Below are 21,299 nucleotides of genomic sequence, written 5' to 3'. Positions count from 1 at the left end.
AACTTGGGTGCTGAAAACACTGGGATATGACACCACTCTTTTAGGAGCATATATATACAACCTGCACCAAAACACATATGCTTCCCACATGACCCACCTTCTGCTAAAAGTGGATATTGATGATAGAACCTATATCCTGGATGGAGGCTTTGGTGTATCCTATCAAATTTGGCAACCAATGGAACTTATTTCTGGGAAAGACCAGCCTCAGACTCCTGGCATCTTTTGCTTCACAGAAAACAATGGGACTTGGTACTTTGAGAAAACAAGAAGGAAACAATACATTCCCAACCAAAGCTTCTCTAATTCTGATCTTCTGGAAAGGAGTGAGTGCAGGAAAATTTACTTGTTCAGTCTTGAGCCACGAACAATCAGAGATTTCCAGTTCCAATGTACATATCTTCAGACATCTCCAGATTCCCTGTTTACAAAGAAGTCAATCTGCAGCCTCCAGACCACTGATGGGTTTCAAGCTTTAATTGGGTGGACACTCATTGAGACAATTTACAACTACAAGGACAACACAGATCTGGTAGAATTCACTAATCTTAAAGATGAAGAGGTGGAGAAGACACTGAAAGATAAATTCAGCATCACATTAGAGAGAGAATTTGTCCCAATTAACCTCAAAGGATTGTACGTGATTTAGTGTAGTGCATAAAACATACAATAATTCTATGCAATTGCAGCATCTTTCACAGTCTGTTTAATATGACATTCAATAAATGACCTAAAATTTGTTAATACCAGGTTAAAATGAGAACTCAAGTTCAGAAAAAAAGGCACTTCAGAGTCCATGTTGATTAGTTACCACTGAGAGAATGAATGGAGCCCCCACACACTTTTGTGGGCACAAATTTAGAGACTGGTTTGAGGCTGGATGAAGATCTGAGAGCACATGTGGTCCAGGGAGGAAAAGTTTTCTAGTGGCGTAAGAACACAACTGGGCGAGGAGTCCTGGAGTTTTTCTGCTACTGACATATATATGCTCTGTGACCATTAGGGAAATCACACTGGCTGAAATTTCCAAACTTGGCTGCTTAAATTTAGACACCTGAAGATCAGACCACTTATTTAGGTCTGAACTGTGGATTTAGAAGTACCAAGCACTCAACACCATTTCCCCATCTGTAAAATGGGGATAATATACTTCCCACCTCCAGGGTGTGTTAGGAGGAATAATTCATTCATGTATGTAGGGCACTTTAAGGTCCCCAGACTTACAAGTGCAAAGTATTATCCAATTTCTCTCTGTGATTACTACAACAAACCACACACGTTAATTACGTTTAGTATGTCCACATTTTTCTTAGGATGCTTTTGTAGTGGTACTAATTCACATCCTGTCTAAAGGATAAATTGTAATATGGTGCCCAAACTTGTTTCTCTATTGTGCCCACTTCCATTCCACATGGCCACAAATTGAAATTCCTTAATGACAGATACAACTGGGAATGTTATCAAGGTGACGAGCATAAAAAGCATCCAACTGAATCAAGTCTATTTAAAGAAACTCCTTGTCTAACTAACGAGTCCCCTCTTCTAATATCTGTGGTTTTGCAATTGCAGTTTCCTATTCTAAAAATGTTTCTCTCTGTCATGTTGCTATGTGAAAGACTCATAAAAACAGAGAAACTGACTGTGCAGGGGAAACAGTGTCAAAACAAAGTTAACAGAGTAGACCACTGAGAAAAATAATTCTCTAGTCGTTTTTCCTGATGATAATCTTACATGTTGCTTTTAACAACAGCAGGCTAAAGAAGAGAATCAAGACATTTTCTTTTCAGTGGATACCTTCCTTGTTCTAACATGATTTATGCAAAACTCTCATGAAATACAAAAATATATTAAAAATCAATGAAAACAACAGTCTTTGTAAGTATCAATTGTAATTAAGTTTTTATTCCCCCAATATCAGATAAGTACTAAGTGTTTCAAATAAAACTCACCACTTTCTCTTTAGCTGGGAGGAATTTTCATCTGGTGCTCACAATCCATAGCACAGAAACCCTTCTCTTCTACGTAGCCTCCTTTATGCTGATAATGGCTCCTTCTCTGGTTGGCTTTAATGTAGCCTTTGACATCCTGGTTATTCCATCCTCCTGTGTCACCTCCATAGGCACCTCTGCTTCTGCTGCCACCTAACTGCTCCTGCTGTCTGCTAAGGGCCTATTCCCTGTAGAGCTCCATATGGGTCAGTCCTCACCCCACCCACCCTCTGCACGATCATTTATAACAACTCTCCCACAGAGATTTTTTCCCCAGACTTGACAATTATTACCAGGTCCTGGCTTTACAGTGTCAGGTCAAATGGAGCTCTGCTGATTTACACCTGCTAAAGATCAGTTTTTCAGCCTGGCAAATTCTCTTAGAGTTGATAAATACAGTAGTTGTTTAGCTGTGAACACTATACCCCAAACCTCTGAAAGACAGATAACTAGGCCTAAGAATGGTATTAAATATAAGAGTCACCAAACCACAGCCCCATACCATTAGGGAGGCCTTGTGATAGGTACCTTCCAACAGGGAAAGGGAAAGGAATGATTAATTCCTAAAAGGATCTGGCAGGAGGCATAGGAGAGATTTATACTCCTGTTATGCAGATAAACACGGGATCTTATGTCTACAGGGCAATTCAGCTGACACCTTTCCCCCGCGATACATTTTAAAGTTAAAGTGGACCATCTCTCTTTCAGGCTAGTTTAATGAGACTCCAAACTATTGTGCAGCATTTTAGCTGCAGCCTGTTGCAAGTCACATGGCACCAACACTGCTAAAACCATATCCCAGCACGTTCAAAATGTATCTGGAATTAGGCAAGCACGGTATCTTGATTTACAGGAAGACAAGACAACTTTGCTTTCAGGCTGAGATCTGAATAATTGTAAAATTAATGGGAGCTAGGTGTTCAAAACCCATAGATGGCTCTGAATAATCTCAATCTAACTGCCCATTACATATGCCCAAAGCCCAAAGGAAAATACCATCCATTAACAATTGTATGTGGAGTGTCTTTCAGAAAAGAACTGTGAGTAACAGGAGAAAACCAGTTCAAGCTTCATTTCACCATTGGAAAAAGCAATTAAAAAAACAACAAGGAACAAAGTTTAATCAGCTCTTGGATCAGTGTAGGTAAGATACAGGACGAGCACTCACTTCAGCTAGACTCTGCCGCTATGGCTTTTAAGGTCCAGCATCAATTAGATCAAAAGAGACAAGACAGGAAGAAGGGAAGAGAAGGGAAGTTGTGCAGTCCTCATCTATTCCCAGCATTGGCAACTATAGCAGTGGTAAAAATTTCAACCCAATTGGCACCAGAGAGGAAAGAGAGAACTAGCTCAATTGTTGCATTATTATTTCAGACAAATCATTTAAGTTAATCATTTTTGAGAGATTTTCTCTTGCACGCTTCATTTCATCAAACTGCACAGGCAACAGCTAGCAAACATAAAAGGAAACCACCAAGTTTTAATGCCTCTTCTGGAGGGGAAAAACAGAAAAAGATAAAAACACAGGTTGGCTTTTTTTCTATTATACTATTGGATCCCGAGAAGTACAATTTAATTATTTACAGCATGCTAGATAAGCTGTTAATCCATTCTCAATGATGCTGGATGCATTGACTGACTAGCACATCCAAACAGAGGGTGAATAAAAACAAAATTGTTTCCTGCCTCAGTTTCTTTGTTAACACTAAGCAGCAGAAGAAACCGATGACTTGCCAACTAATTTTGTAGTTTTCCTGAATTCCTTCTCTGGCTCCTCTCAGCCAGTGTACCTCAAATAGGACACTTCAGGAAGAGTGATGATTGCTAATGATATGTGCTTTCCTCGTGCAATGCAGTATTAGACAGATGATGAATCTGGACCTAAAAGCAGCAAAGAATCCTGTGGCATCTTATAGACTAACAGACGTTTTGGAGCATGAGCTTTCGTGGGTGAATACCCACTTCGTTGGATGCATGTCATTCACCCATGAAAGCTCATGCTCCAAAACGTCTGTTAGTCTATAAGGTGCCACAGGACTCTTTGCTGCTTTTACAGATCCAGACTAACACGGCTACCCCTCTGATACTGGACCTAAAAGATCACTCTCAAAGACGACAGGACAAATAGGTCTAGATGTCTGAAGACAAAGTTTAAACTATTCTGACTGCTATGAACTCTCAGTGAGCGCATGAATGCCAGCTGCTGTAGATTGCAACCATCACCCCGGGTCTCATTCTTGGTCAGAGTTGTGCCAAATCCACACATTATTCATTTCACACCACAAACAATTCTGCTGTTTTATGCACCTCCTTCCTCCAAACTTTGCTTTATTTGCAAGCTTGAGAAAACAGCTACTTCCAAACTAAAAATGCTCATTCTAAAATCCAAATTACATCTTCAATCAAAAAGGGGTCCTCTTTGATTGAGAAATAGGCCCATTTATGCTTTAAAAATGGCAGCTTAACAAAACTGTCCACAACAATGGGTCTATTTTTGAGTTTGTAATAAAGGCAAGAATGCTTGGTTAAATGTAGATTTGCATCATGAGCATTTCGTGTCTAAACTTAAGCCTCCATAGTGGTCTAGTTATAGTAAGGAATGATGTATAGAGAAATTCTGTAACACACCTAGATGACTTGGGAGCCTAGGATCAGATTTTTAAAGATATCTAGGCACTTAAAGATGCAGATAGGCACCAGAGAGACACCTTCTGGGATTTTCACAAGAATCTAGGCACTTATATTTTGCTGATTCTACAATACACTTGATGCTCCAAGATAGCTGAGTGAATAAGTAGGTTGCCCTAATCTCAGCAGCTGCTTTTAAAGTTGCATTTGAAGAGTTCAGCTAGCCATCATCAAAAGCTGTTCAATCAAACTTCTGGCCACTAGGGCACCAACCTTTAAAGATTATACACTGCTAATAATTGTAGTGGGGTTACGCATTTTCTTATAACCCTCCAGTAACAGAACGTAAGTTTTCTGTGAAGCTGTTGAAATTCATGTCACTTCACCTTCAAAACCTTCCACACAAACACATGCAATGCAGCGTACACTCCAGGACTCAGAGATATCTGACTACAGAGCTGTTATTTTTCTCCCAATCACATGCAGCTATTTTGCCTTGGAATGGAGGACACAGATGTCCTCTCTGCATACATTCTCTGTGCAGAGAAGCCTCTGTGTAAAGATTAATGCTCTTTTTGTTATATGCATGCCTCAAATAATTATTCAATCAAAGGAACTATTAGAAAAGATTATGTGAAAGCAACAGAACGTCATCAGTTCAAGAATCCTGAAGCACAAGCAAAATTTTAGTGACATCTAGTGGTCACTAGTGTCTCACTAGAATATAGTTTCCCCAAAATACCTAGCAATATTATTCAGAAATCCTGTCATCACCAAAGAAATTTATTCATATAACAGGGTAGTCATTTCCTAGTAATAAGCAAGAAAGAATAATGGGATATATTATGAGTTTTTCTTGTGATGAGCAACAATAAATCAATTTGTAGTTCAGGTCACATTTGGGAAGAAAAATGTCTTGTGATCATTAACTTTTGTTCAATTGATGATTATATATAGTCAAGTTTTAAGTAATTGAACCAGTAGCATTTAATTAGCTCTGAAAACCTATATGAGATCATGAATCATAGACTTTCCACCTTTATGAAGCTCCCTTACTAGGTTAAAAGTGTATTTCTCTTTCCACGTGTGATCCGTCTTGAATATCTAATGAGGTGCTTTTGATATATGGATTATAGTCCATATATCATACATGCAAACCACTGTAGATGTACGGCCTCTTACTTTATATAATTGAGTTTCGTGTCTTGCTTCACTGAGCTGTTCCAAAAAGAAAAGAAAAGAAAAGAAAAGAAAAGAAAAAACGACTCGTGTCTGTGATGGAACGGCCACTACTTGCTTCAATTTAGCTAACTCCTTGAAATCCCTCCTTTCTCAAGACAGCCAGCATCCTGGACAACTAGCCAGGGAAATAAAATAACAGAGCATATTTCTTGCTGAAGGGTAGGATACAGAAAACTGCTATAATTTTAGATCTGACACATGCTGACAACAAATTTCAACATGCCCAGAGCACCAATTGATGGAAGGCCAGTACTGCCTCTCTGTGCAACAATGCTTCCAACTGCTTCATTACTTTCTAACTAAAAAAGGCATTTCAACTCAACTAATATTTTGGGGCATGTCCTTAAGGCCTAGTTTTTTAAAGGTATTGAGATTTTGCTGTGCTCAGAGTTGAAATGCTTAATTGCTTTAGGATCCTAAATTTCATTCTCAAAAGGAATGTAGGCATTTAGGAGCCTAAATCCCATTGACTGTCAACCTCTAAAGCCCTTTTGAAAATTAGATTTAGGGTCCTAAATCAGTTGGTATTGCAATGTTGTGTGCATTAATGTCTAAATACATTTAAAAATCTGGGCCTAAATCTAAACACTATCAAACAATACACAAAACATCTCACAGGCTATGTTAAGTCTCCGGGTTTATATTACATTACCTGAACCAAAATAATCAGACACAAAAGTCTTTTAAAAGTTTTTATTCAGCTTTAAGATGTGTTTCTGAAGCGGTCATTATCCTGCCATCACAGAGCTTGTTTATAAGATTGGAAAATTTTTGCCAGAAAAGAAAACCACAACCAAAGGAACATCAAACATTTTTTTTGGACGTGAGAGATTGAGCAGATCATGATTTATAAGTGTCAAAGTGAAAACATCACCCAGTATAAATATTTAGCTTATTCTAGAAAAAAAATGCTTCTATTACAAAAACCTCTCTTTAAATAGATTTTATAAAAAAAATAAAATTCAACTAAATGGATTTAATCTCTCTGTTCCTTTTTCAACTTATTTTTAGATTGCTTACAGAAACATGTAAGTTTCTGCAGACTATTTCTTTCAATTTAAAAAGTATAAGGGGTTTCAACTTATACAGTAAAAAAAGCACTGAAAGCAGAATTGCTTTATAAGATTGGCCATAGCTCATCTTTAGTTGAAATACTTGCGTTCAATTACCATCATAAAACGTAAAGATTGTTGCTCTCAAACACACGGGATAGCCATCTTACTTATGCACAACATTTACACAGCTAATGGGCTTAGAGCCCCATGGTCAGTACAACTTGCTCAGACGGGAAAGGATGTATGACATCCATTAAATACGCGTCCACTTTGAAAGTATGTTTGTCATGAGGACAGCAGAAATTTCAATCAGAATAGACTTAGATTTACAAACATATCTCACATTATTTGGTGGAAAATAAACACTGCCCAGTTCATGTTACTCCACCCTGTAGATAACATTTATATTAGCTTCAGTTGTGCAGTTCACATCAATCCTGGGGTTTTAAGAACATTTTCTTAGCTTTGCTAGGTCTCATGTTACTGTTCTCATCTTCATCCTGTAGCACACGCTGGTCTCTCTTTTTCAAGAATTTCTTCCTGATAGTTCCCACTAAGGTTTCATATCTGTTAAGATATTTAAATTAATACATAAATCACTATTATTCATAAAATCAAAGCAAACTAGTGCATAGCAAGTCATAAATCCTATCAGCAATACAAATCTGTGGTGCAACAGAGGACTGCCAATGTCACTCCTCTTACAGCACCCTGTAAGAGACACAGCTACTGCCTGTATCAAGATATCAATGTATTAAGGGGCCAGTTTTGCCTTCTGTCACACAGTATGGGACAGAGTAGAGAATACAAAGGTGTAGCAGAGGGTAGAAAATGGCCCCAAGTTACTTCCCCAGGACGTAATGAAGCTATTCGACTGAATACGATCTTCAAAATTCTTATTTAAAAAATTCTTGTGCACAACACAAAAGTTTGCTCTTTTATAAACACTCTGATGAGAGTGCAGCAACACATCATCTTGGTAATTTTAACTATGCCATAAAACATAAATTACCTTCTGGCCATTTCTTCATCTGATACGTCAGCCTCGGCTGTATCATCTGCTTCAATTTCTTCTTTCTTGTACCTAGAGTTCATTTGGATCATTAACTTCTGAAAATGAAATGGGAAATAAGTCTAACAGTTAACTCTTTCACAGAATTTCAGTTATGTAGATATTACTGATAAGAAACTCATTTTTAAAACGGACATGCAGGACTCTTTCCCCCCCCCGAGTTTTAACTGAAGCTGATTTCCTATATTTGTAGTATAAACGTAGGGCTAGGTCATGGATTTACCATGAACTGTGAATAAAAGGGAACACATAGACGTGCTTTGCTGGGAGAAAAAAAGGGAATGAACTGTGACTGGCTGCTTCCCCCTTGCTCCATGGGCTGGTAGTGGTGGTGATTTCCACCAGTGCTGTACCTGGTGGAGCTTAGTTCCTCCTCTGTTACCCCACCTCCACAGTGATTCAGATAGCTTGTGTAGGGGAGCGTCTTTGTCCCCCTACAACCCAGCCTGGCCCTGAAAGCAGCTCATGACCCAGCCCTTACAAAACTTCAAATAATGAATTTTGTTAAAATTTTCCTGCATCTTAAAATTGTTCTAATACAAACACAACCTATTTTTTGTTTGCACACCAGTATGGGTGCCTGGAATCTGGGACTAGGTTTTCTTAGCACTCTTTACAATTATTGGCACTTAAGTGGCAATGCACTATTGATCGTAGGTTCTACAAAATCAGTGGATAAATCTTTTTAAAAGTTATGTAGCAGATCTGTTTTTTCACTGTCAAGTATAATCTAGTGTATATAGTTCCCAGGTCTTAAGGGTGAGTCAAATTTAGGAACTAAACTACTTGAAAATGTTTATTTAGCAGGGAGAATGTCTGAAAAGCTTTACAATAAAATACTACTTGCATTAAAAAAAAAAGCCAGTGAAAATGCCAACCATGGCGAGACAGTAATCATAATTCCCCCTAAATTACATTAGATCTGAATTCAGCATCAGTAACTTTTCATTTTAGGCAGTTATTTATCTGCGAGACACAGATTAATGGCAATGTTATTGTTACTATTATAGCATCATAGACGTGTGTGACGTTGAATAGAAGTTAAAGACACCTCTGCTCAAAAGAGTTTTTATTTTAAAGGCATGATTCTGCAAGACCTTATTCACAGGAGTAGTTTCCAGGAAACGGGACTGAGAATTTGCAGGTTTGGTCCCTAAATTAAGCTGCAATATGATGACTAAAGATCCAGACTGGATGAAAGGTGGGAGAGCAGTGAGACTGGGCAGTTGTTTTGCTGAGCAGTGTACAGAACATGGAGGCTTTGTTCTCTGAGGGGAGAAAAATGTATAGGAATCATGCAACTATTGAGCTGTTGACATATGGGGGGAAAAAGCCAGATATTTACCAGAAATAGCAGTTTTTATTTCCAAAATCTTGGTTTGAATCACAATGTAGAAATACATTTTATAGACAGCGCCTGCAGAAAGCACTGCATTGACAGAAGACCAGCAAACAGCATGAACTCCTCCATATCACCTGCTTGTATGTCTTATTGCTAATCTGGAGCCATCTCTCAGTGGAGGATGGGAATTCAGCTGAGATAAACACCATGGGTGCCAATGGACGCTAGAGTGCGACATGGATATGTGTCAATCTGGGACTGGAAAGACTCATTTCATAGTGCCAGACAGATTTCATCTCTCTTGACCTGGGTAAAAGTACCTCAGAGGTGAAAGGCTCCATTTGTTCAAATGGATCAAACATACACCACACAAGTGAATATACCACTTTTCATCCACGGATTTATTTATTTATTTTTTTTAAATTATTAGGACCTCCTTTCACAGCTGGATAAATCAAGCACAGAGGTGGAGGGAGACTTGTACCAAGGTCACAGAGCAAACGAAAGGCAGAACCAGGAACAAGTCTGTTAAATACTAATCCAGTATCTAGGCTCTTACTGAGGCAGTGTGACCAAGAGTAAATACTCCCCACAATGTTGTATTTTCAGTGCAGAATTGCAAACGTTTCATAAAATCCTTCAATATGCTTTGCCTGCATTTTAATTTATTTTCAAATTCCTGCAATCAAACAGCTCCACTTCTAAGGTTGAAAACAAGTGCGAGCACAGAGAGAGGTATCAGCACATGAATTTATGACTGTGTATCAACAATCCAGTTAAAAGAGCAGCTGATTTTGCTGAATAGCAATAGGAATGTTGAACAGGAGGAAGAAGGGGAGTTGAGGTGGCAATTACCATTTTCATCCCACCTAGCGGAGCTCAAATTAGAAGCACAAAGATTGGACACACTTAGGCAATAATCCACTTCGTGCTACAAAGTATATAAAGCTCAGTTCGCTCTCACTGAAGTCAACAGAAAGACACTTCTTGATTTCAATGGAAGTCACACTGAGATCTAATTCCAATTTATAGTTTTTCTTAGTTACTGAGGCAGTGCATTGGTGCGACGCCCTCTGGCCAAGCGTAGTGCAGCCCCCAGTGGGGCTGTCTGTCTATTCCTGGTGCCCAGGGGTCTGAAAACTCTTTCTTTACTCCCCACCCACTCCAACGGGTTCCAGCTCAGGGCCCTCAAGTTAAGTAAGCAGGATCAGGGCTCTTCAACTCTGACAGTGCCCTGAGCGTCTTCCTACCTTCCCCTGGGTCTCTGCAGGCTCTCCAGCTTATTGGTCCATTCATCCCCTCCTGGGATGTTGCCTCAGGGCAGCTCCTTAGTAGCTTGCTGCCTGAGCTCCTTTCTCCAGCCTGCTCACTCCTCTGGTAGCCACTCCAACCATCTGCTTCCCAGCCCTGTTAACCCTCCCAGCTGCTGTGAAGCTTCCAATCAGCAGAGGCTGGCAGTGCCTGTATTAATCCTTTGGTTGCTGGGCCAGTGTGGGGTACATACACTCCATGACCCTAACAGAAGTAGAACATTTGACAGTACCTCAATTTCTGGATTGAACCCTTTAAAGGACATTCTGCCATAAAGTAGGTCTTCACATGGCATAAAGCTTCTCTCTTCTATTATAAAACTCCTGCACAACAAACAAAACAAGTATTTGTCTGAACAGCGTGTCTTAACATAGTCACAATAACCAAAGGCAAGAAAAAGCAAAACCAAAAAAATTAAGTGTCTTAGGCCAGATCTATGTTTGAAAAAGTTTGCCGCTATACAAAATGTTGCCCCCCACCAATTCCCCTCCCACCTGAAAAACTCAAACAAAAAAAGCCCCACAAACAAAAACCCTCAAAAAGACCAAACACACAAAACCTCACACCCCTAGGTGACATTTTTATACCAGCAAATTTCTAGTGTAGAGCTGGCCTTAGCCGAGACTGGTAGGAAATAAAATCATGTAGTTCTCTCTCTCTTCAAAGATTTTCTTTTCTCTTTTAATGAACAAAACAAGAAACAAAAAGAAGTCTGCCCTCAGGAATTATCACATACGTGTACTACAGAAGCGTTCCACCTCTTCATCCCCACCCTGCACACGTAAAATACTAAATATCAGTAACCTTATTCACTTTAATCACATGTTATTAATTCTCTGAACTCCAGATGTAAAGAAGAGACTCCCTCTTGTTAAAAATTTTCCTCTTTTAAAGGACAAAATAAACATATTTTTAAAACAGTTTTCTTACTGTTTATAGCACCCCTTCAGAAGGCAGGAATGGAAGTTTGTGCCCTTACTAGAAGATATTTTCCTTATTGTTGCATGTCCATTAGGAATTCTGCAACTGGATATTCCTGGATTGACTCCTGTACCCGCATGAAACCTTAATGAAATCAGTGGAGCTCCATGCTGAAGTCAGATTCTCTCTCATGGACTTGATTGCAAGATTGGGGCCTAATTTATATGGTTTCAGCCACTTTTTTTTTAAAAAGCAAAAGCAGCATTAAATCACCTGGTCACTAAAAAGAAAATAATTACACTGATGCTAGGAAAACATACAGATGAAGGAAAAAAGAAAAAAGAGAAGTAGGTCAAACCTTGAGAGTGGTTCCTTAGAATAAAATGCTGCATAAGTATGCGACACCTACCAATCTGACTATTTTACTAATGTCTACTGGTCACTAAGAGTTACTACTATTCTTGAGGTATTTCTGGTACAGAAAAGGATTAATACACAACACTTTGCTTTGCCTCCCAGATAGTCGATATACGTAATGCAAAAATATGACAAACTTACTCCTTTTCCTTGAGTTCTGGTAAATCCAGATACCAGTGCTCTTCACTGATTATCTTCTTTTCCTCCTCGTCTAGTTGTTTTTTGGTTTCTGAATCCAATCCCCTCTGCATGAACTGAAAGAAACACGCACAAAGATTTTTCTGCATAAAGTTTCTTTTTCCAATATGTAAGTTACAACTATTTAATAGGTTGCCTGACATTGATTGTTCATACAGTATTTCATGAAAAGATTTCAGAAGTTTTGCCTGACTCTTTTAAAAGTCAGCTCAACGTTAGGGCAATTGCCAATGTACAGACAGAAACAACTGCAATGTTACAATTCAGTTGCATCGCCACTTACATACCCAGGTGACCAGCACTCTAGTAATACCTGAGATAGTTTTGACTTCCTTGGCATATTACCATCCTGCAATTCCTGGAGGTTTGGCAAAGGACTGAGGAAAATTTAATGATTTCAAAGCTGTTGCTGCATACTGGATGCCAAATGATTACACTCCACCACATAAAGAGGTCAGGACGAACTGGACCTGGCTTAGGCCAGGTTAGCGTTTGTTTTTTTTTACTTTATTCTTTTGAGGGTGCCCCCTTGTCCTCCAGATTCTCAGATTTCATTAAAAATAAAAATAAAGTTAGTCTCTAGCCCACAAGGCTGCAAAGTGAGCCTTTACGTCAATGTTAGGCCTGGTTTTCACTTCAAAATTAGGCTATGTCTATACTTAAACCACTGCAGCAGCACAGCTGCATCTGCACCACTAGAGTGCTTCAGCATAGCCACTCACTACAGCGACAACATAGAACCACAGAATAAGGATTGGAGGGAGGGATAGCTCAGTGGTTTGAGCATTGGCCTACTAAACCCAGGGTTGTGAGTTCAAACCTTGAGGGGGCCGGTTGGGGACTGGTCCAGCTTTGAGCAGGGGGTTGGACTAGATGATCTCCTGAGGTCCCTTCCAACCCTAATAATCTATGATTCTATGAATATCAGGGTTGGAAGGGACCTCAGGAGGTCATCTAGTCCAACCCTCTGCTCTGAGCAGGACCAATCCCCAGACAGATTTTTGCCCCAGATCCCTAAATAGCCCCCTCAAGGATTGAACTCACAGCCCTGGGTTTAGCAGACCAATGTTCAAACCACTGAGGTTTTCCTGTTGTTGCAGTTAATCTACCTCCCGAGAAGCAGTAGCTAGGTTGATGGGAGAATTTTTCCATCGATTTAGCGGTCTCTGCACCAGGGATTAGGTTGGTTTACCTACGTCATTCATAGGCGTGGATTTTTCACACCCATGAGACACATAAATGGGTCAACCTAACTTTTTTAGTGTAGACCTAGCTACATTGTTAAGGGGTGAGAAATATTCACACTGCTGAGTGCTACGGTTAAGCTGAGTTACCCCTCTACGTAGATGCCACTCAGAGAGGTGGATTAACTACAACAATGGGAAAACTGTAGAAAGTGGCTACACTATGACCGTAGTGTAGCTATGGTGTAATGCAATGCTGTTTGAGGAGTTCACAGAGAGACTGGAACAATAGCTTGAAGAAGTGTGAGCTGCCCATTTCATCTCCATGAAGTGTTAACTCAGGTGCCCACTGAGTACAATTAAAAGTCAAAGCAGCAAAGAATCCTGTGGCACCTTATAGACTAACAGACATTTTGGAGCATGAGCTTTCGTGGGTGAATACCCACTTCGTCAGATGCATGTAGTGGAAATTTCCAGGGGCAGGTATATATATGCAGGCAAGCTAGAGATAATGAGGTAGTTCAATCAGGGAGGATGAGGCCCTGTTCTAGCAGTTGAGGTGTGAAAACCAAGGGAGGAGAAACTGGTTTTGTAGTTGGCAAGCCATTCACAGTCTTTGTTTAATCCTGAGCTGATGGTGTCAAATTTGCAGATGAACTGAAGCTCAGGAGTTTCTCTTTGAAGTCTTGTCCTGAAGTTTTTTTGCTGCAGGATGGCCACCTTAAGGTCTGCTATAGTGTGGCCAGGGAGGTTGAAGTGTTCTCCTACAGGTTTTTGTATATTGCCATTCCTAATATCTGATTTGTGTCCGTTTATTCTTTTCCGTAGCGACTGTCCAGTTTGGCCGATGTACATAGCAGAGGGGCATTGCTGGCATATGATGGCGTATATTACATTGGTGGACGTGCAGGTGAATGAACCAGTGATGGTGTGGCTGATCTGGTTAGGCCCTGTGATGGTGTCGCTGTTGTAGATATGTGGGCAGAGTTGGCATCGAGGTTTGTTGCATGGATTGGTGCATGAGCTAGAGTTACTATGGGGCGGTGTGCAGTTACTGGTGAGAATATGTTTCAGATTGGCAGGTTGCCTGTGGGCGAGGACTGGCCTGCCACCCAAGGCCTGTGAAAGTGTGGGATCATTGTCCAGGATGGGTTGTAGATCCCTGATGATGTGTTGGAGAGGTTTTAGCTGGGGACTGTATGTGATGGCCAGTGGAGTCTTGTTTTCTGAAAGAAATTCTTGCCACAGGATTCTTTGCTGCTTTTACAGATCCAGACTAACACGGCTATCCCTCTGATAATTAAAAGTCAGTGTTAACTATTTCAGTGACCAAACCATGACCGAACATTGAAGCTTCACTTCTCCACAACTAGAAAGGCTATAAACATTTATTTTTAAATTAATGCTTAGGGTTTGACATCACCATGATTGGAGTTGGGGCCTCAGACCTGGTCTACAGACAGCTTTTGTACTAGCATAAATATGTCTGTTAGGGGATGTGATTTTTTTATCCACAGGAATACCGATACAACCCCTGGTGTGAATGCAGTTATACTGTTATACCTTATTCCCCTTCCCGAAGGGGAATAAGTTATATTGGTATAAGCACATTTATACCAGTATAATTAGGGCCCTACCAAATTCACAGTCCTTTTTGGTCAATTTCCCAGTCAGAGGATTTTAGAAATAGTCAATTTCAGTTTCAGATGTTTACATCTGAAATTTCATGTGTTGTAACCATGTGTGTCCCAACTCAAAAGAGTGTTGTGGGGGGGGGGGGGAAAGGATCACAAAGCTACTGTGTATGTCAGGGGGATGGTGGTAGGGGTGACGAACACAGGACATGTGGGGGTCATCACTTTTGCGGGGGGTTAGGGCTGGCCAGGGCCCATGGTTGGGGGGTGCTGTGGTCCCCTTCCACCCTCCCGCCAGCTCATAGTCCCCTTAAACCTCAAGTTCTTGGCTTGGAGCCGGGGAGTGGCAGGGCTGGGGGCACCCCAACCGGAAGCTCCTACCATGTGCCAGACTCCTGCTGCTAGGCCAGGGAGGACCAGGGGAAGAGATTCTCCCAGGGCTGGTTTAGACCCATTTCCGGGAACCTCCCCATGCTGCAGTAAGGGAGCAGTGGGAGCCACTGCAGGGAAAGAGAAAGTCTCGCCCCTCCCCAGCCCAGCGCATGGTAGGAACCCCCAAGTGGAGCACCCCTCGCCCTGCCCCTCCCCTGCAATAGCCAGATATCACTGGAGAGATTTTTCACAGCCATGAATTTGGTAGAGCCCTAAGTATAACTGCATTCCTAGTGGGCGTGGGGGGGGGGGTAGGGGGAGTAGGAGGAGGGGAAGGGGAGACAGGTGTACTTCTAACTGCACTAGTAAAGCAGTACAACCTGTATTTAGACAAGCCCTTAGGCACATCCCTATCACGCTTACACCTTTATCTGGCATTAACCATGAGAACATCCAAACCTTACCAGAGAAGATGCTAGCAAAGCACAGCAGAGCATGCATGACCCTATTTCAAACGTCTGCACAATCTATTGTGACAAATCATTTTGGTGTCCCAAGTAGACAGAGCTTGGTTTGTGGATGGAAATTGGAATGTGCCACTACTTCCCCACCCCCATACAAATATATATATAAATGGACAATCAGAAATTAAAGGTTGGTTTATCACTTTTTAGGCTATAGAAAACATTGTGTATTTTTTTTTAATTTATATATTAATTCTATAGCATAGTCTGAAAAGTGATAAGCCATCTTAATTTCTCATTTTCACTGCTATATGTACCCATACTGTGTGAGTTTCTTAACTAAATAAAGTTTAGATTCTGAAAGAATTCAAAAACATGTCATAGCCTTCCATTTAAAATTACAGTATCTAGATTTTCTCAGAAGTGAGTAAAATGAGGGACTCTGTGGAAAAACACGTTAATCAAGGAAACTGGAATCTCAATGGGAGAAATTTTATTATAAGCATTCAATTAATGTTCATTTGTATTGATTACGTTCCTAAAAACAAATGACCTAGGAGATCTCTTGAATAAAAATATCTGGTCACTTACATTTAAAATGATAACAAAAATACAGATTGCAATAATTGCAAAGCACATAAAACATGCTGAGTGTTTTTTTGGGTCAAAGTTTAGTCTCCATAGAAACACAGATTTAAGCCTTTGGTGAGCAGCGACTTGTAATTGTGCTAATTATTCTGCTACCTTTATGGAAAGTGAACTCTGCTACAACTGAGGATTGAACTGAGATTGCAAAACTCATTTCACTTAGTACTTTGAAGGGCTAAGGTCCCAAATACCAAGCTAAAAGAGGAACGGCACAACTAAAAAGAAGCAAACAGCCATGAAGGCTCTGCTATATTAAGTTATAAATATTTAATGAATATTTATATTTTTAAAAAATTAATGGCGATTCGGCTTCTGTGTTGTTCTGCAGAAACAGAGAGAGCATCAATCATGCCAGTGTGTACTCTAGTGAATTATGTGTTGCATTACACGACATGAACCAGAGTCCATTAGCCACTGAGCTGAGACTAATTTCACTTTGGACTTGATGCTAGATTCACAATTCCAAGGGCGATGGCTAGGTTGGTACTTTATTAATATCCCTCTCTCATGCTACTACATTTATGAGTTGGGAAAAGAGTGGGGGTAGGGGAAGATGATGACAATGGTCTAAGTTAACACCATTATAGGATATTCTTCTAGCAGTCAAAGGAAGCCTGGCCAGAAAAATTAAGTGCACAACAAAATCCAAGGCTAGGAAATATTTCAAGTCAAGCCAGGTCAACCCAATGTGGCAAGCAAAGGGAGTATTTTAAATTAAAGATATAAAGAAAAAGAGTTTGAACATTTATGATCATGATAAAGAGGCCAGCACAGATAGCTCATGGGAAGAAAGGAATTTCCAGATGGTTTTCAGCAAAGAAATCCCAGTTTTGCTAATGCAAGATTTTGCTGAAATAAGGAAGGCAGTTCACAGTATGTTCCTGGATCAAAACAGCAGGAACCCTATAGTTCATAAAACCACTGGAGACTTCTTATGGGAGTCTAAGGAGTTGGATGTTTGGCTACAAGTGAAGATACTGTGGTACTCAAGGCAGTGTTATAAATGCCATTTCACCAGGGGGTTAGCACAGCGATTTTTTCTAGTGTTTGTAATACAACTACAAAGTGGAACTTAATGTCATCAGTTTAGTAGTTACCACAGAAGAACTATGGATTTTTTTTAGCCAAACCTTCCAATGCCATCATTGCCAGTGCCCTCTTGTTTAGTATATTTCTAGAGCGCTAACAATGAACATTTGAGAAAGCTGGAGAACTGATGAAGAGAGCAAGCGAAGCCAGAATTACCTGATACTAACTTTTCCTTAAAGGGTCAATGATATATATCTTTAAAAATTCTTAACAAGGACATAAATGACCTTATAAACCAAAACAAATAAGAAAAATGTAAAGAGACAAGCTGGGTGCATAATATCTTTTATTGAATCAACTTCTACTGGTGAGAGAGAGACGCTTTCAAAGCTTTTCTTCAGATGTAGCTTTCAAGCTCATCTATCTCATCAACAGAAGTTGATCCAATAAAAGATATTACCTCATCCTGACCATGTCTGTCTAATATCCCGGGATCAACATGGCCACATGCATCCAAGAAATATTTAAGTCAGTTAGTGAGGCGAAGAGGAACATAATTTGAAATGACAACAACAAGACAAGGCAAATTTAAAAGTGTGGCCTTGTTTATCCTGGCGAAAATGTACTGTGGTAGAAAACATGTTAACTAATAAAATTAAAATACAATTTTGCCTTTAGTGCAGACAAGGACAGTTGTGTTTAAACCCATATTAGATCGTCGTGGTTAACCCTAGGTTTCTACATGCACGTCCCTTGCCAGGTATTTTTTACCCATGACTTATGGCTCATCCATTAATTTGCTGCGCCAGGGCCTCATTTACTGTACAGGACCCAATCCCAAATCAGGCAAATTTCCACCTAGATGAGGACCCCAGGCTTGGGTCCTGAATCATGCAACAGTAACAGACACTCTGAGTCCATCTCCCCTTCCATCCACTCAAAATCTCAAGGAACATTTAATCCTCATCTCTCATTATATTATTTGACCACTGTTTTCACCAAGGGTTTTCCCACACTACATATTTACTACAGAATTCTTACAATAGGTTTTTGGTTTATACTGTATTTACACATTTTTATCTACACAAATAAGCGTAGCACCCTGTGGCTTATTTTATACATTGGCTTAGTTTATATACACCACTGGTGTCTATGCCTCCTACAAGCCTGATGACATGTGTCCCTTTGCACTGACTCAGGACAAGGGCCCTAATTCCAGAAACAGCACCTTAATTCAAGCCTTGTGTCCGAGCAGGCTGGTCTGGGTGTGGAAGAGCTTGTAGCAGAGAAGGGGGTGCTGGTTATAATGCCATGTCTCTTCCCTGTTTACACTGCAAAACCCACTTTATGATCTAGTTCTGCATGCGTTTAGTCTCCCTTCAAACATGCTCTTCTCCATTCCTTCCAAGCCCCCAGATGCCCTCAGCTTCCCATCGCCCCATATCGCTTAGCCCCATTTAGTCTTTTATCCCCTCCCCCCATACTTCCAAGTACAATAGCAAGCAGCAATGTACAAATGCCTAGGCAGACACACAAATCCTCAGCTCCTCACCCTCAGCATCCATGCCAGCCCCCCAATCCCAATGCCCTACTCCCTATCCTCTCATCTCTGGAGAGCCCTAACTACTTCAGCTTCCCCACGGCCAAGGTCATCTCCCCTGCTACCCTGAAGAGGCATTCTTCCCCATCTGCACCACCCCTGGGAATAATCTCCTTTCTGTGACTCCCCAATCCTTTCACAGTATGTGTGTATGTGTGTGGGGGTGGGGTGTTTATCATAACGTGGGAGCAGTAGTTTTGGTAAAACAAAGCTTAATGTGTGTCCCTCGGGGCCTAGGTCAATTTAAAACAAAATCTTTTTCTGGGTCTGCGACCCCTTGTGACCACCCCCCACCCCAACATGGGAGGGCAATCTTTCCTTTTGTCATCCCAACAGGTCTCATGTCATGTACAGAATCCTCCCAAATCTCTTCCCATGAGCCCCAAACCCCAGTGCAACTAGCCCTTCCTCCCCTCCAAGCCTCCTAAATACCACCCCCTACTCCATCCCTACATGCCAGGCCTTTGCCTTACAGTCCCACAATCCACCCAGGGGGCACTAGGGTGACCAAATAGCAAGCATGAAGAATTGGGGCAAGGGGTGGGGGTAACAGTTGCCTATGTAAGAAAAAGCTTAAAAAATTGGGACTGTCCCTATAAAATCGAGACATTCGGTCACCAACCCCAAACCTTGCTCCCTAAGCCCACAGCCCCAGCTCTGCCACCAGGGTAGGCTCCCCCAATCACCTCTCCACCTGGGAACCACCCCCCACCAATCCCTATCTAGGGGGAAAGCTTACCCCTTAGCCCCCCCCACCTGATCCCAATTCCCCTCACTCCTTCCCTGACATCTCCCAGCTCTCCCCATTCCCCGCTGCTGCCAACCCCCCCCCAGGGGGTATCTTGCTCCATACACCCCCAATACCCGACCCCAACCCCCCCCCATTCTAAGCCCCAGCTCTCCCCACAACCCCCATCCTGGCCACCTCTCCACCCCATACACAAGGGGCAGCTCTCTCCATGCACCCCCCACTCCCTGCCCCAGGGCCCCCAGCTCTCCCCATAACCCGCATCCCCTTCCCACCACATACACAAGCGACAGCTCGCCCCATACACCCCCCACTCTCTGCCCCAGGGCCCCCAACTCTCCCCATAACCCTCATCCCCTCCCCACCCCATAAACAAGCGGCAGCTCGCCCCATACACCCCCCACTCTCTGCCCCAGGGCCCCCAACTCTCCCCATAACCCTCATCCCCTCCCCAACCCATAAACAAGCGGCAGCCTGCCCCATACACCCCCTACTCTCTGCCCCAGGGCCCCCAGCTCTCCCCATAACCCTCATCCCCTCCCCACCCCATACACAAGCAGCAGCTCGCCCCATACACCCCCCACTCTCTGCCCCAGGACCCCCAGCTCTCCCCATAACCCTCATCCCCTCCCCACCCCATACACAAGCGGCAGCTCGCCCCATACACCCCCCACTCTCTGCCCCAGGGCCCCCAGCTCTCCCCATAACCCTCATCCCCTCCCCACCCCATACACAAGCGGCAGCTCGCCCCATACACCCCCTACTCTCTGCCCCAGGGCCCCCAGCTCTCCCCATAACCCTCATCCCCTCCCCGCCCCATACACCCCCTACTCTCTGCCCCAGGGCCCGCAGCTCCCGCCATAACCCCCATGCCCCACTCTCTGCCCCAGGGCCCCCAGCTCTCCCCATAACCCTCATCCCCTCCCCACCCCACACACAAGCGGCAGCTCGCCCCATACACTCCGCCGCGACTCCCTGCCCCAGGGCCCGCAGCTCCCGCCATAACCCCCATGCCCCACTCCCAGCCCCAGGGCCCCCAGCTCCCGCCATTACCCCCACGCCCCACTCCCTGCCCCAGGGCCCCCAGCTCTCCCCTCCCCCGGGGGTAGGCTGCCCCACACGCGACCTGACATCGCTCACTCCGATCCGCCCCCGACCCGCCCGGGCTCCCAGCGGCGGCCCACCCGGCGGCCTGCTGCTGCTGCCCCGCGCCAGCGGCCGAGCCGAGCCGCCGCCTCTCACCTTCATGCGCAGCAGGTTCTTGGACAGCTTGGTCTTCACCTCCGCGGCCATTGCGGTGCCGGGCCTGGGCAGGCCCCGCTCGATCCCCGCCCTCTCCTGCTGCAGAAGCCGGGCCCGCAGCCACGCACACAGGCCGGGAACTGGCGGGGTGGGCAGGACCAGATTTCCGCCCAGGGGCCTCTGCGGCCGGACTGGAGCGGGAGG

General features: G+C 42.7%; 2 protein-coding genes and 1 pseudogene across 2 annotated transcripts in view; 2 read left to right on the top strand and 1 right to left on the bottom strand.

Annotated features, from left to right (window-relative positions):
• Positions 1-1,830, top strand: part of LOC127034308 (arylamine N-acetyltransferase, pineal gland isozyme NAT-10-like) — a 7,772-nt gene extending 5,942 nt beyond the window's left edge. The window contains 1 exon segment of the mRNA XM_050923026.1: positions 3-1,830. Within this exon segment, the coding sequence (XP_050778983.1) occupies positions 3-649 (647 nt within the window). The 3' untranslated portion in view covers positions 650-1,830.
• Positions 1-10,859, top strand: part of LOC127034309 (arylamine N-acetyltransferase, pineal gland isozyme NAT-3-like) — a 17,612-nt pseudogene extending 6,753 nt beyond the window's left edge.
• MPHOSPH6 (M-phase phosphoprotein 6) lies at positions 6,538-21,299 on the bottom strand. The gene is made up of 5 exons (XM_050923028.1): positions 21,096-21,299; positions 12,118-12,230; positions 10,871-10,961; positions 7,926-8,023; positions 6,538-7,480 (listed from the first exon to the last, which is right to left on the bottom strand). The coding sequence occupies exons 1-5, from the start codon at positions 21,144-21,146 to the stop codon at positions 7,345-7,347; spliced, it is 489 nt and encodes a 162-aa protein (XP_050778985.1). The 5' UTR covers positions 21,147-21,299; the 3' UTR covers positions 6,538-7,344.

Source organism: Gopherus flavomarginatus, chromosome 14, assembly GCF_025201925.1.
Source record: "Gopherus flavomarginatus isolate rGopFla2 chromosome 14, rGopFla2.mat.asm, whole genome shotgun sequence".
Classification (NCBI taxonomy): domain Eukaryota; kingdom Metazoa; phylum Chordata; order Testudines; family Testudinidae; genus Gopherus; species Gopherus flavomarginatus.
The sequence above is the reverse complement of the archived record's forward strand: the minus strand, read 5'-3'. Positions and strand labels throughout refer to the sequence as shown.

Bases quoted from the DNA above. Each gene is read 5' to 3' on its own strand.
- MPHOSPH6 (XM_050923028.1), bottom strand. From the start codon at position 21,146: ATGGCCGCGGAGGTGAAGACCAAGCTGTCCAAGAACCTGCTGCGCATG. The intron at 12,231-21,095 runs GTGAGAGGCGGC...TGTTTCTTTCAG, and splicing joins AGAACCTGCTGCGCATGAAG to TTCATGCAGAGGGGATTGGA. The intron at 10,962-12,117 runs GTAAGTTTGTCA...TTTGTTGTGCAG, and splicing joins CCAGAACTCAAGGAAAAGGA to GAGTTTTATAATAGAAGAGA.